This window comes from Echiichthys vipera (genome assembly GCF_963691815.1).
Source record: "Echiichthys vipera genome assembly, chromosome: 2".
Taxonomy (NCBI): domain Eukaryota; kingdom Metazoa; phylum Chordata; class Actinopteri; order Perciformes; family Trachinidae; genus Echiichthys; species Echiichthys vipera.
The window spans coordinates 13,700,299-13,716,308 of NC_139827.1; the positions used below are offsets into that span (position 1 = coordinate 13,700,299).

Sequence of the window (16,010 nt, forward strand, 5' to 3'; positions counted from 1 at the left end):
AAGCAGCTGCCAGGATCCTCACCAAAACTAAAATATATGAGAACATTACACCAGTTTTAAAATCCTTACACTGGCTATCAGTCACAGGGAGAATCAATTTCAAAATCTCACCACATCCACTTACTTTCTGGTTTGAAAGTCTATCTATCTATCTATCTATCTATCTATCTACCTATCTATCTATCTATCTATCTATCTATCTACCTATCTATCTATCTCCTCTGAGTGCCTTTAGTTAATAAAATGATATTTGCAGTGAATACACAAATAGTAGTCATGGCCCTGTGCACTTTCATTTGCTTATTTTCTTACCAAATCAGCTCATGGACTCATTTGGTTGTGTGTGTTATAAAAAACACAATCACATTACACTAGTTTTAAATCCTATACACTGGCTACCAGTCACCCAGAGAATCATCATTTGGGAGTAGCTCAGTCCATGGGTGACTTGGCTTGGAACCGGAGGGCTGCCAGTTGGAGTCCCTGTGTGGACCATGAATGGAGCGTGGACTGGTGGCTGGAGAGGTGCCAGTTCATTTCCTGGGCACTGCCGAGGTGCTGTTGAGCAAGGCACCAAACCCCCAACTGCTCCAACATCTCTCCATTAATTGCATGTATATAGATCCTGTCTGTGCGTGTGTGTAACTTATTACTTAACTTATTATGAAAAATAATAATAGAGTGAAAAAATCGAATTTCCCCATTGTGGGACTAATAAAGGAACTCTTCTTCTTCATTTTCAAAATGTCATGCTTGTTTTACAAATCACTCCGTGACTCTGGGCCTCAGTACTTTTCTACTTGTAACCTTGTACAACCCTGAGGTCATCTGGTGCAGTCCTACCGGTTGGTTCACAAAATTAAAACACGGTGAAGCAGTGTTTTGTTAAAATGCAACTTAGACCTGGAAAAACCTTCCAGATGATATCAAACAAGACCAGACTCTGACCTCTGTGATAGGAAAAATGTGTTAAAGATTATACTTTTTGTGTTTCAGAGGAAGATCAGTCTAAAAATGGGCATAATCTGTGTGCATATTTACAATGTGCCATTTCTAAAGAAATGATCATATGCATCACACGGCCACTCATCCATGGCTAATTTTTATGTCGTAATGCAATAAAGAGATATTTCTTCAATTAAATATGATAAAATGATGAGTCATTTCCCCATGCAATGAGGTTGCTACTTTAACTATTACCACAAATACACAATGTGCCTCACACCCTTTAGCTGTAACGTGAGGTAAAATATTCACCAATTTCAACTGCAATCCAGCAGCCCCTGGGTTTCAGAAATGCCAAAGGTTGCCTCGTCCAGGTAGGGCAGGGTTTGCTGTGTGAAGGCATGGGCATATGAGTTTAAGTAAAGACTAAGGATTTTGTGCACAGTGGAAGGCAACAATGAAGTTCGAGAACATTCTAGCCGATATTAATGGATTTGGAAGATTTCAGATAATGGTCATTGTAATCAGCTTCATTGGCCGATTCACAATGCCCTGCCACTTCATGCTAAACAACTTTATAGCAGCTGTTCCCTCTCACCACTGCGACATCAGCTCTCTGGATGATGGTGGTCTTTTTAGGAACTTATCCCAGGCACAGAGGCTTGCTGTTAGTATTCCAGTCCAGGAGGATGGGATTCCAAATTCCTGCAGGATGTTTGCAGAGCTTCAGTATCATCTGCTGTTCAACTCTTCCAACATGACTGAACTGCCCACAGTGCCGTGCCAAAACGGATGGGTGTACGACAACACCACCTTCAAGACTACTTTGACCTCAGAGGTGACCTTCATTTCTTGTCCTTTATAAAACATCAAACAAAATAAAAAGTACTCGTTCACCTTCATTAACAACTTTGAGGGACTCGTGTCCTCAAACAAGAGTGAATCTTTTCTTTATGTTTTTTATAAGTGGGACCTGGTGTGTGATGGAAGAGGGAAAAACAAAGTAACTACTACCATCTTCTTCATTGGAGTGATGTTTGGAGCAATAACCTTTGGAAGTCTGAGTGACAGGTATTGCGGTTTGGCTACTTTCTTGACGTTCAGTTTATAACCTGGGGTTTCAACCAATCAGTAAAATGAACTTGACTTTGTCTTGACGTAGGTTTGGCAGAAGGATCATGCTGCTGGTGTCGTATTTGTCTGGGATGCTATTTGCTGTTGCAAGTGCTTTTTCTACATCCTATTTGATGTTCGCAGTGTTGAGGTTCTTCACTGGGTTTTGCATCACCGGCATCATCATTGTCTCAACAGTCCTGAGTAATAATATATTTAAATTTCTGTTTTAAGCATACCCTGTATCATGTTGAATTCACCTCAGAAACCTAGGCTACCAAATGTGGGTCTACAGACAATAAAACAAGATTTCAAAAAGTGTTGTACTAACATTTTTCTCTGACTTTTGATCCTTGCAAAGTGATAAAGTTTTTATTCTTTGCAGGTGTGGAATGGGTGGACATCGAGCACAGGAAACTTGTTGGAGTAATCGACAGCTTATCCTGGACATTTGGGAACGCAGTATTCGCAGCTATAGCTTACTTTGTGACTGATTGGCGTTGGTTAATTGTTAGTGTCACCTCACCTTTGACCTTGGCCATCATCACCTGGAGGTACGACTCAAAAGCTCAGATCTTTTAGTCTAAGGCTTTCTACCCATGCATAAACATTGGGGGGGGGGGGGGGGGGGGGATATTTAGTTTGCACACTAATATTGCAAACTCTCAAAAATGTTATTGGCCAATGTTTTAACTATCACAGTTTAAGATCAAATGTGCAAGTGAATACTTAGCATGAGGTAGAGTGCAAAATCAAGAGCACGACATAATCCAACAGCCAACTAAGATGCAATGGACTAAATCGGACTGGAAATAATGACAATATGTATTTATTGCTCAAAAGGTTTTAGACAACTCCTGATAGGATCCGATAAGAGGGGAATTCAGAGAGTAACTTAATTTTTCCTCTATTCTTCTCATGGCTGTATTATTAAAGCAGTAAACTGGTAACACCATAATGTATGCCTTTCGCCAAGAGTAGAATTATGATTATGTTATCATGCAGGTTGTGGATATCACAAGTTGTATTTAGCTGGACTTTTACTGGGGGGAAAATCGAATAAAAATAAAAATAACAAAAAAGTGATGTCACTTAAGGCAGATTTATTTAGCTAAATACTGCAAGAATCTGGGAATGTGGAGTTAGAAAAAATTAGGTTGAGGCCACGTTAGCTGCTGCTAGCATAATCAAATCTGGTTATGTTTCATTGGCGGTTAATGTAGGCGCTCGCGTTTGACAGGGGTGAAAAACATTTTTCCATCTGCTTCTGCTACATTAATTTCTATCTCTTTTCTTTTGGTAGCTCACAGTGTTTAGTGTGCGATCTACATCTCTTTCGCCTTTGTACGCTTCTTTTGTGAAGTGTCTGTACCCGTCTGGGGTTAGGTTGGGTACATATTATTCATTAAAGTGTTTTTAATGTAAACACACAAATAATTCGTTCCCATGTAATACGTCAGGAGTAAAAACATCAACATCTTTGCCTTCAACAATAGGTGGATGCCAGAGTCAGCCAGGTGGCTCATTGCCAATGGAAAGCTGGAGCAAGCTCAGATGTATTTGAAAAAATGTGCCAAGATGAACCAAACAGACGAGTTAATTCACACACTTAAAACAGAGGTAAGCTATATTCCAGATGATGGTTGAATCAAGAAAACTAACAAAAAGCAGTATGAGTGGTTATTAATCCTTGTGGTTGAGAACAATGCTGCTTTGCATTCTTTCAGACACTCTCCACTATCGTTGTGACTGAGAAAAGAGATCGTCCCTATTCGTACATCGATCTGATACGAACACCCAAAATGAGGAAACTGGCCCTGCGTACTGGTACACTGTGGTCTGTATTCCCAATGCAATCACAGATTTTAGGTTTTAAAATATGTTGATGTATAACTTCTGGGTCAAAGAGTCAGTTTTACATTTTGAAAGATCAGGTAAATAATTCTGATTGTATCTAAATCTATCAATTTGATATAATAAGTCTCCACTCTCTCTTCCTCTATACTAGGTTTTGCGTGGCAACTGCATTTTATGGCATCAGCTTCAACATCACAGGCTTCGGGCTCAATATCTACCTCACTCAGTTTACCTATGCTATAATTGAGCTGCCAGCCAAACTATTAGTTTACTACTTACTGGATAAGATAGGCAGACGATCCACTGAGGTGGGAGCTCTGCTTATGGCTGGCGTCTGTATTGGAATCAACATCGTTATGCCTAAAGGTAGGCATTCAGGTTTAGGTTATTTTGTCATTTTAAAATATAACTGTTTCAGAAACAAGAATATTACACACTGACATATTAGTAATTTTAAATTTAACAACTACTTCCCTAAGTTACTGATGTCTTGTTTTCAGATATGTCTGTTGTCAGAACAGTGGTGGCAGTCATTGGAAAAGGCTTTTCTTCAGCATCCTTTGCAACTATTGTGCTCTACAGTTCTGAGCTATATCCCACTGTAGTAAGGTAACTATGCATGCTTTCTTTTCCTTGGGGGGGGGGGGGGGGGGGGGGGCTAAATTAACACTACAGGTCACTGAACACTTTTTTTTAACCTAAGAGTGATAAAAAATCATTCTAAAGTCAGTCTCTGTTTTTTGTTTTTTAGGCAAAACGGTATAGGTTTCAACTCCTTCATGGCTCGACTTGGTGTAGCTGTGGCTCCTTTGATTCTCTTACTGGATGAGGTGTGGAAGGAACTTCCCCAGGTTGTCTTGTGCTCTGTGGCTGTACTGGGGGGAATCGTGGCTAGAACGCTGTCAGAGACACGCAACAGGTGCCTGCCAGAGACCGTAGAGGATATTGAACAACAGTGGTAGAGAACAGTCACTGGCATCAGTGCATACTCAGTCAAGAAGTTGTTTTATTTTTTATTTTTGATGATTGGGATGGGATGTATGGTCTATTTTGTAGGAATTCACTTTCAGTTTATGCCTACAGTAGAATTACCTTCAGGGTGTATCTAAATATTGGTTAATTTCAGGAGTTTTGCACAGAGTTCAATCTGATTGAACTCTGTGCTCTTTAAAAGGACCAGTGGGTAGGATTAAAGGGGATTAATTGGCAGATATGGAACATACGATTCAGTAATGTTTTTATTAGTGTATGATCACCTGAAACTAAGAATAGTTGATTTAGCTAAGAGTGAGACCTTTACATAGACCCTCTTCCATGGAACCTGCCATGTTTCTACAAAAGCCCAGAATGGACAATGGCTTTTACGTTAGCTGTACGCCACCACAGGTTCTACTACACAGTTGAAAAGGGAGGGGTGAGGATGAGTTGGCTGTTCAGTTAGCTGCAATCTACATCCTCACCGCTAGATGTCCCTGTATACATAGAATATTTGAGCAGTGCGTATAATATACACAAGTAGTACAGGGTAGTACAGTGTATTGACAGGGGGGAAAAAACTTAAGGTACTATGCAGAAACCTTTTTTGGCTCATGACCCTGGATAACCTTTCTAGTTTACCCAAATAATTATTTTCACTTCTCATTTAAAAGTGAAAAGGCAGAAAAAATGCTACATTTTATCTCATAACTTACACCTTAAACAGTTGGAACCACTATTATAAGGTGAATTATATTCAATGTGCACATTTTTAATAATAAAAAATGGATCTTTATGAAAAGTGCTTTGGACCCTTTGCTTTGGATTTTGTTTCCTTAATACTCCATAACGCATCACAAGCTGAGCTCCAGTAGTACTATTTTCTACTTTTAACACTAGTGATATTGCCCTGTGTATTGATTTATCATAAACCAGCCTAAAAAAAAATGTTTTTACATATTTACTCAAGCAAATTATTTAAGCTGCCAAATCAGTACTATCTGAACACAAAAGCATAAAACACTCAATTAAGGACCACACTACTTTTGCAATAACATATTTTAGTAATCATTATAAACACAAAAATTAAGTCAAAGCTCCTTTATTAAAGAAACAAAGCAAGCATATTTTTTAATGACTCAGCAATCCACTTAAGGAAAGTCAACCACATCCAAGTGACAGGTTTGGGATATTCCTTTTGAAAATCTTTATATCCAGGTCTAATATTTGCTGCTGAATTTCATCTGACATTACACTTACAGTAGTTACAGAGTTAACATGGATGGGGAAAAGAAACAAAACTCAAACAAAATATAAAAATCAAAATGCCAAATTTTAAACATTAAGATACAATGATACAGAAATATCTAAAACTAAAGTACAGACACATGTTTTCCAGGACACTTCGTGGCTGTTGTTCAGTACTGGGAATACTCTTTGCTGTCTAGTTTGGCAACGATTCGCTCAAGCTGTCTTTTAGCTTCACATTGTGGGAAGTTACTCATTTCATAGTACTGGGGGGCAATCTTCACCAGCCTGTAACAGAAGAAAAAAGACAATGAATAAGTCTGTCAGAAGATGTGCAGTCAAAGCTCAATCATATCAATTTATCTTTATGAACCTATGTCAGTAAACGTTTAAATCTCTGCACACATACCACTCTGGTTTGATGTCTGTGCAAGTACGGATGTAGTTTTTGGTGGTGAGGACAAATTCATTGTAGAGCACCCACTCGGGCTTGTGGTCCAAGACTGTAGATGGGTGCAGTTGGACCACTTGGTTGTCCTTCACTGTGAGGTAATGGCCTGTGCGCTCTAAATGAGCCACCTGGAGAATAAAAAAAAAAAAAGTATTAACAGATAAATGTAGACCTCTACAAGGCATAGAGGGATGTTCGCCAACAAACATGTGTGATGTTATACTTATATTGAAACCATAACTTATATCTTGTAAAAACATCATGAAAGATGTCAGGGTGTTTTACCAATGAACTATTTTATCATATAATCTGTGTTCACCTGCATGAAGAAGCCAGTGCAGAGCGCTCGGCGGATGTTGGTGTAATAATCTCTGCTGGTGAACTCCGTGCTCCGACGGGGCAAGTTGAAGCGGTCCATGATCCTGGACAGCTGCTGCCGAACGTTGTCAGCAGACATGAGTGAACGGTAGTTGACAAAGTTGTCATAGCACCATTGGTTAGACTCGTGGTCTGGAAGAAGTATAACAAGGATTTAGACATTTAGTTAAGTGTCAGGCAACTAATTTAAAGCTGCACTAATCAATATTTTTTTATGTAGATTAATGACTGCAGCGTGATGCAAAAAATAAAGACGGTGCAGAACTCAAACCTCATATCTACTAAAAAAATGTTTATTGTTACTGGGTTGTTTGACATTAGAAAATGGTATATGTGCAGAGTTTGACAATGTTTTCACATCAATCTGCTAATATCCGAGTTTAACAGATTGTTAAACTCAGATGTATGTTCATGCATGATGTGGTGACATGAGAATGGAGACATCTCAAGTTAGTTTTTTCAAATGAAAAATACAAGGACAAGGCGATAATACTAATTTTTAATCAGGGTAATTTATCTTTCTTGTGTAAAAACTGCTAGACACAGCTCATTATTTCAATCTTGAAACAAGGGCATCTCTGAGACTCACTTTGTTTGAAAGCGTGGTAGACATTGAGCAGCGTCAAGTGGTCTCCATCGATGTGAGCAAACCTCATCTTGGACTCGTCTGCTGCCTTCTTAGCCTCCGTGGGTCGGACAAAACACTGTGGGACTAAACAACGTTGGTATGGGCCCCAACAAAGCCGCCCATAGGGATGAGTCAAATATTCACAGAAAAATGGAGCAAAGCCTATGATGCTAGGGCACTCGACACTGCGTTGGGACAGGGCAGGACCACAAGCTCTATCAAAGGGGGCTGCAGTCTTTTCTCATGGTCATTCCCAACTGTAATGGCTATTAGCTCGTAGCGAGGGGGTCATTTAACCACATCTGTAAAACAAGAGTTTTCACACAACTACAAAGTGTTAGGGACATCAGCAATGTTTTGACTTTTCAAGATTCAAAAAAATGTAATGTTTTCCTATTGAGACATATTGCTTAGGCATTTTAGAGAGCAGATAATTAAAATACTTCCAAGCTACATATTATAACTACACATAATTATAATAGGTAAAATTCAGAAACCATTATTTAAATGAAAAGAAAATTCTCACAAATGTGATGAATATGTATAAAAATATTGTGTGGTGCCTGCCCTATCCACTTGCTTTGGTGGTGAAAAATCCCTATCACTATCCAGGAAATATACTGGACATATGTCCATTACAAACTGTAACCTAAAAGTACCGTATTTTTCGGATTATAAGTCGCAGTTTTTTTTCATATTTTGGCCGGGGGTGCGACTTGTGTGTGAAAATATTAACATATTACCATAAAATATCAAATAATAGCCTGGGCTATTATTTATGTCAGTCACGTAAGAGACTAGGCGTATATCAGCAATCGTCACAGACACACACATATCAACCACTCAAAATTCGGCGGGGGCTGGTCATGGCAGAAGTGCATTGTGAAAAAAAAGATGCTACCTGCTAATGCTTGCAATACTGTTCAGCTGCAGACCCGGAGCACAAGCCCCTCACTTGACACAAGCCCCTCACTTGTCACAAGCCCCTTGCTTGACGGAAGTGACGAAAAGTGAGGGGCTTGTGCTCCGGGTCTGCAGCTGGATGCTACTCAATGCTTGAGCTAAGTGGCGCATTATCTACCTTTGGAGTTGGCGGAGTTGTTCAGAAGTGACACCAAGGAAGAAGAGTTCATTGGATTTAGTGATTAGGAGTGACAGATTGCTGGTAAACGTATTGCATGTTCTATATGTTATAGTTATTTGAATGACTCTTACCGTAATATGTTACGTTAACATACCAGGCACGTTCTCAGCTCATTGTTTATGCGTCATATAACGTACACTTATTCAGCCTTTTGTTCTCTATTCTATTTTTATTTTAAATTGCCTTTCAAGATGAAATGTCTATTCTTGGTGTTGGATTTTATCAAATAAATTTCCCCAAAAAATGCAACATATACTCTAGTGCGACTTATATATGTTTTTTTTCCTTCTTTATTATGCATTTTCGGCTGGTGCGACTTATACCCCGGAGCGACTTTTAATCCGAAAAATACGGTAAATACAACGCAAACTTAATGGACTGCTGCAACATTTACATGAAGCCGTCCAGAGCAAAAGGTATTCTGACCAAAACTAAGGTGGAGTTGGTTAAAAAGGCTTTTTGATGATGAGTTCATATTGGGGCTGCATGGCTATGAAAAAATGGCAGACAATGTTATTTAATATCGTGATAAAATAATAAAAATAAAAAAAATCACTTGTATGATTAATAGAACGGCTGTCATTCATGTGTTCTACAATGATGTGTGCAAAACTAGCTGGGACACTTTTCCAACCAGTCGAGGCAGAAGGCCGCCCCCCTAAAGCCGCCTGGTTCTGCTCTACCTGTTAAAGGGGAGTTTCTCATTGTCCCCGTCACTCATGGGGGAATGTTGGGTCTCTGTAAATAATAGCGTATGGTCTAGACCAGCTCTATATGAAAAGTGCCTTTGGATAACTTGTTATGATTTGATGCTATGAAAATAAAACTGCCTTGATACCCAAAACTACCGGTGAGTAATACTGTGTTTAACCTCAAGAGACTTGGCCTAGAGAAGGCAAGGAAGATGTCAGCCCAGTCCTGGGCATTACCTGACAGCATGGCAGTAATGGAAAGGATCTCGTTAGAGCAGTTAAACTCGCAGCTGGCAATGACCATCTTGGCCAGCTGGGGGTCCAAAGGAAACTCTGCCATCATGGAGCCTAGCTCCGTCAGGTCACCATCATCATTGAGAGCTGCCAGGTAATTCAGCAGCTCAAGGGCCCTCATCAGTGTCTCAGGAGCTGGAGAGAGGGAGCAGGCAGAAAGGTCAGAGAGGCGGGACCAAGTAGGGATTAGTAAATAAGTTAGCATTCAATCGAACTACTGCAGAGCAACTCACCTGGTGGATCCATGAAGTCAAAGTGCACAAGGTCATCAATACCCAGCTTTTTCAGCTGCAGCACAACAGATCCCAAGTTGGATCGAAGAATTTCAGGGTATGTGTTGTCCTGCATTAACATTGAACGATGTTAACAAACGACAAAAACTACCATGAATGTGCAAACAATGTGTATTAATTTTAAGGACATGCTTAACTGCCGCTAAATCAAGTTTTTTTATTTTGTCTACTGCATAATCTCTAAAAGAGAAGAAGACAACAACTATGACCGTCACTTGCCTGCATCTCTGTTTTGTAGGCTTTCTCTGTGTAGAGGCGGAAACATTTCCCTGGACGCGTTCTGCCGGCTCGTCCCGCCCTCTGCTGGGCAGAAGCTTTACTGATGGCCGTGACGAGCAAAGACTCGACGCGGATACGAGGGTTGTAAACCTGGACACGCATTTGAAAGCATGTTTAAATGAAAGATATGTACAAGGGACCACTAGCCCATAATAAAACCTACTGTATCTGCATTTCTACTAATTAGCTTTACAAAAATCATCCAAACACTGACGTACCACCATATAACAAATAGAATTAAACGCATCGCACACCTTTTGCTTGGCGAATCCAGGATCGATGACAAACACCACACCATCAATTGTCAGAGAGGTCTCAGCAATGTTGGTTGAAACCACAACCTGAGGATGAAGCGATATGCTGTCAGATATCTATTAGTAGGCGCAAATGGATGTATAACGTAAACCCATCCACAAAATAAAATGCATACTTTAATCAAATGTAGGAGTCCTTTTAGAGTGAAATCTGTGTCCTATTACTTAAAATGTACCTTTCTTCCTATTGCACCATTGGGTTTTCTTGGAGGAGGAGCCTCAAAGATCCTTTGCTGCTGCTGTGGCGGCAATGTGGAATACAGTGGAATGATTTTGATGTCTCCGACTTCAGGTCCAAGGTCATCTACCTCACGCTTGATTCGTTTACAGGCCTCATCAATTTCCTGAAAAAAATATTGGACTTTGTGTGTTGACGGAACAAAACTATGCAGCTGTAATGAGTATTCTCCTAGAGCAGTAATGCAAGTGCCACAAGTCGTACCTCTTGACCAGTGAGGAAGAGAAGGCAGTCCCCTTCCTCTTCTTCACACATATGAATCTGGATAACAGTGCGGATTGCTGCTTCAAGGTAGTCTCGCTCTGGTTCGGGAGTGTAGAAAATCTCTACAGGGTGTGTACGCCCCGGAATAGTCAGGAGAGGACAACTGTCGAAGTACACCTGGAACTTCCCTGCATCTAGCGTGGCACTCATGACGATCACCTGTGCATAAAGGGAAAACTTTGTACATGTTTTTCCACTTTGTATTTGTTTTTAATTGTCTATTATTTTTCTTTCTTTCTTTTTTTTTTAAATTGGCCACCCTATTTAGTAAAGTAACTAGTTGTAGCAAAACATAACATATACTTTGATAAAGGCAAGCAAATAATTAACAGTTGTTATTAAAATATGAACTCGTACCTTCAGATCTGGTCTTTGCCGCACCACCTCCTTGAGTACTCCCATCAGGATATCTGTGGCCAGAGTTCGCTCGTGGGCCTCGTCCAGAATGATCACACCATATCGCTCAAGCAGTGGGTCATTCATAGCCTCTCTTAGTAACATACCATCTGTCATGTACCTAAAGAAATTGCAGACATACTTTGTTAGATATAGACATTATAGATATAAACAAATAAGACTGGTTGCTCTGTGCCTATAAAAAGAAGTTATTGGGTATTGGCAGATATTAACTTACTTGAGTATAGTCTTAGCAGAGCTGCAGTCCTCAAATCTAATGGAGTAGCCGACCTCCTGTCCAAGCATGACGTCCATTTCGTCTGCCACCCTCTGTGCCACACTCATAGCCGCCACTCTCCTGGGCTGAGTACAGGCTACTGCCCGTTTAGGCCCAGGCAAGCCCCTAACCATGTCCACACACCACTGTGGGATCTGGAGATAGAAGTAAAGGTTGCAATTAATTCAGTTAAAAAGAATTTAAAAAAAAAAAGAGAAATTTACTTTGTAGCACCACTGTGCCGTCATACTGGATATGCTGGTATTTCCAAAGCTTTCGACAAGCATTACACAAGCATTTTGTGTCCAACACATCACAAACTGGCTGATTTATGCATTTCAGACCTGTGTTGTCTTTCCAGAGCCAGTTTCGCCAACAAGGACAAAGCTTTGATGACGTGTGATGATATCACTGAAGCGTTCCTTGTACTCCCACACTGGAAGCTGTAACCTCTTCTTCAGGATCTCGTAAAAGCGTGGCGTGTGCGGCAGGTTGGTGAATGGGTTGATCTGTTGCTGCATAGCCATCTGCTTGATGGGTAGCAAGCATGGCACGGGCACCGTGCTGTTAGACGGGATACTAGCAGGCTTCGGATCTCTGTCCCGGTCTCTGTCCCTTTCCCGGTCCCTATCTCTGTCCCTGTCCCTGGAGCGGTCCTCGCGGTCTCTGTCCCGGTCTCTGTCTCTCCTGTAAACATGAGGGCAGGGTATTTTTTGTAAACATTTCTCATGTAAAATAAACCATTGTGAAGCTACTTCTTGATGTTCTGTCTGTGCTGCTGTTGAAATTGCAAAAGTATTAGTTTGGCATTGTTCGCATCATGTGGGATGAATAGCAGAGATGGGAAACTTTTCCATATTAACATCTTGCAAGCATTAATCAGACAACTCAGGATGCTTACTATTGTAAAAGCACAGTGCATTGACAAGATCGCAAAATATTCATTCAATTTGGTTGAATTATCTTGGCAGACTTTCTACATTAATAAGTAGCAGGTGAAAAATATCTGAACTCAGGGTCCTAATTATTGAATAGAAATGAACTGAATTGTCTTAATTGCCATTGTACCACTACAACGAAATTTACAGTACAACTTGGATGTTGATGTGAACATTGTTTACAAGACAAAACTAGAATATATGGTGAGTTCTATATGACAATACTACGAGAATTATCATGCTCTAATGTACAGTTGGCCGCCCGATAATGGAGTTTTGAAGCTGATACTGATATTTGACATTTAATAACAATTAGAAATTGGTCACTAGTTTTTTTTCAAAAGCACATAACTTAAAATATATATACATTCCTAGAAAGGAAGTGTTTTTTTTTTTTTTTAGAAAAGGACTCATGCACTGGCACATTTTACAGATGACAAATTAAGTAATGCAATAAATCCGTCCCCTGCAAAAGTTATAATATATGTTTTTTTGGTTTAAACCTTTTTAGTTCTTTTTTTACTGTTAATTGTTTTATTGTTTACATACTGTGTACACTATTACATTTTGTATTTTGCATCACTTATTGATGCTTTTGTTATTTGCACTATCCTGTTTTGCTACTGAAACATGCAACTAAAGTATAAAGGATATGGACTATCTTATCTTTTTATAAGCGTTTTATAATATTTGGCCAACATATAATAGACAATACAATACAATTCAACAGAACCACAGCATAGTACCCCCTTATATGACAATTAAACTGAATGAACACCTCTCTAGAATAATTTTAAAACTAAAACAGAACGTTAACGTCACAACGAAACTGTCCAATGAGTTTTTGAACATGTCAACGTGAGTTAGAGCCCACAAAGACCCCAATTTGTGGCTAAATTTAGCAAGCTAAGCTACTGAAGCGAGATAGAGTGACGCGCGCGCGCGCACGCGCACACACACACACACACACACACACACACACACACACACACACACACACACACACACACACACACACACACACACACACACACACACACACACACACACACACACACACACACACACACACACACACACACACACACACACACACACACACACACACACACACACACACACACACACGTGCCTCAGTTGTGAAGGTAACGTTTGTTAGCTCTAGCCGTCCTCGGTAGCTACAGTTAACCTACATGAAGTTAATAACACTGTAGCTACACACAACACATTTATAACCCTGGACCGGAGGGCAGTCAGGTGGTGTCGAGTGGAGGCTGAAACCAGAGTTAACACAAAGAACAGCTAAGGTTTTATCTATTATTCATCCATGGTGGCCGTTAGCATGAGCTAACAGTTAGCTTCCTCACTGGGTAAAGCAGACGGGTTCAGTCTGGAGCTTCACTCACCCTTCAGACCTCTTCTTAGTGGAGGAGTAATCATCGCCAAGGTCCAGGCGATGTCTTTTGGACATCTTTAGGACCGATTTTTAGATTATATTTAATGTAATGACGCGGACACAGTTTCTACCGGGCAACTGAACTTGATTCCAGATTCCTGTGCTTGTGTTTTTCTTCTTCTTTTTTTTCAAATGCGTTTCACAGCGGCTGTACGGATGACTTTACCGCCCCCTGCTGGCCTGGAGTGTGAACTGGCACTGATAAAACCTCAGAGCTCCAGACTTTATCTTTATTTGAACGAACGACTTAAAACAGGAAAAAAATCTATATATACTAAAAAGAAATACAGTTCTAAAGCCAACTTCATCTTAAAGGTTGAATATGTAGAATCTTCATTAAAAGCTATATATTTTTAAAAATAATACACCCACGGGGCGTATTGAGGGGTAAAGAATGAAAATATTGCTTTTCCATAAAATATATATATTTAGTCTGAATTAATATTTTATAAAAAAAATTTGACGGGTTTGACAATGACTTTCTGTCACGTACTGTTTACATTGTATCAGCCAATAGCTTCTGGCATTGTGGGTTGTCTGTTGTTTGGTGCAGCTACTGTAGTCTGGCACTGGGTGAAATGGAGTTTTCCAATCCTGCAGCTGCTTATTTGTCCCAGCAGCTGAGTGACCGGAGACGGGCAAAAACTAGAGTCAATATAGGCCAAGCATTCACTCGATGGACTGAAATAAAGGAGCTCAACAGCATTAAAACGCACATGGAAGTGGCTACATCGGTAAGATAACTTTCCTATTCACTTAGCTGTAACGGCTGATGGGAACTGTCAGACTGTCAAACTCCTCTGTAATACTTTTCGTTTTTATGGTGCGATTTGCCGGAGGGGATGGGTTCAAACAGGTTCAAACAGACTCTGGCCTCCTGTAGGCTACTGGACCGGGTCTGACAAACCTGGCAACCTGAGTGTTTTTACTTATTTTTTGTTGTTGCAACTACGATCTTCAGACACTTGGCGGTGTTCTGCTCATTCTTCATATTCAACCTTTAATACACAGCAGACCCATTCAGGGATAGGTAGAAACCTGGGCTTGTCCCTACTCCCATTCTTCACCATATCAAATATGAAACCAATAAAACAAAATAGACGGACAGTTTTAAATGATACAACACAACACATTCCAATCAAGCTTTTAAGAAAAACAAGAACAAAAAGAACAAGCGCCATCTGTGAGATTGACATTCTCCATCCTCATTGCTGTACTTTTCAAAAGTATCTCTTGTGTAGATCATTTTAAATTGCATTAAATTCATACTTTGTTGAATCTGTCATGAAGATCATTCCACAAAACCACCCAACAATGTTCGTCAGAAAGTTTGTATAGGATTATGCATCATTATAGCACAATATTCACTGGCACAATAACATCATTCAAAACAGTAATTTCTTAAAAATATACCAGCAAACATCTTACAATGACAAAACAATAAACACATTACAGTAACCTTTATTTTTATTAACCTTTATTAATGCACTGCTAGATGTTATGTTTTAAACTGACCCTTAGTGTTAGTAGTGTACTTGTGCAGCACTGCGTTTTCTTAATTCAATTATATTTATTTATTTATTGACTCATTTATATACATATATTTTGTATCATGCAGCGAGCTACACTCCATGTGTGTATGACAGTTATAGGTGCATATAATTCATACTGCATGTGCAATGCTACACCACGTGTGCCTTCATCTTGTGCAATTCCAGATAAGGGTGTATAACTTTTTATTTAATTTCATTTGACTGTATATGGCTTTATCCACCAATGAAGTTGATCATATCAAATTCCATATCATATCTGGTTAGCACTGTCGCCTCA

The 16,010-nt window shown here is 39.7% G+C and overlaps 2 protein-coding genes across 2 annotated transcripts; one reads left to right on the forward strand and one right to left on the reverse strand.

The window, feature by feature from the left end:
• Nucleotides 1-1,402: 1,402 nt before the first annotated feature.
• On the forward strand, nt 1,403-4,877 carry LOC310953507 (solute carrier family 22 member 7-like; the record flags this gene model as incomplete). Its single annotated transcript, XM_083922568.1, has 9 exons — nt 1,403-1,783; nt 1,913-2,016; nt 2,108-2,262; nt 2,444-2,612; nt 3,555-3,678; nt 3,786-3,895; nt 4,067-4,281; nt 4,416-4,524; nt 4,667-4,877. The coding sequence occupies 9 exons, from the start codon at nt 1,403-1,405 to the stop codon at nt 4,875-4,877; spliced, it is 1,578 nt and encodes a 525-aa protein (XP_083778694.1).
• Nucleotides 4,878-5,988: 1,111 nt separating this feature from the next.
• On the reverse strand, nt 5,989-14,289 carry LOC310956772 (ATP-dependent RNA helicase DHX15). The gene is made up of 14 exons (XM_083927141.1): nt 14,131-14,289; nt 12,131-12,473; nt 11,748-11,941; nt 11,471-11,630; nt 11,054-11,272; nt 10,788-10,955; nt 10,552-10,638; nt 10,238-10,387; nt 9,959-10,067; nt 9,669-9,860; nt 7,557-7,679; nt 6,909-7,099; nt 6,548-6,717; nt 5,989-6,426 (listed from the first exon to the last, which is right to left on the reverse strand). Exons 1-14 carry the CDS (start codon nt 14,193-14,195, stop codon nt 6,309-6,311), a joined length of 2,289 nt encoding a protein of 762 aa, XP_083783267.1. The 5' UTR covers nt 14,196-14,289; the 3' UTR covers nt 5,989-6,308.
• Between the last annotated feature and the right edge of the window lie 1,721 nt (nt 14,290-16,010).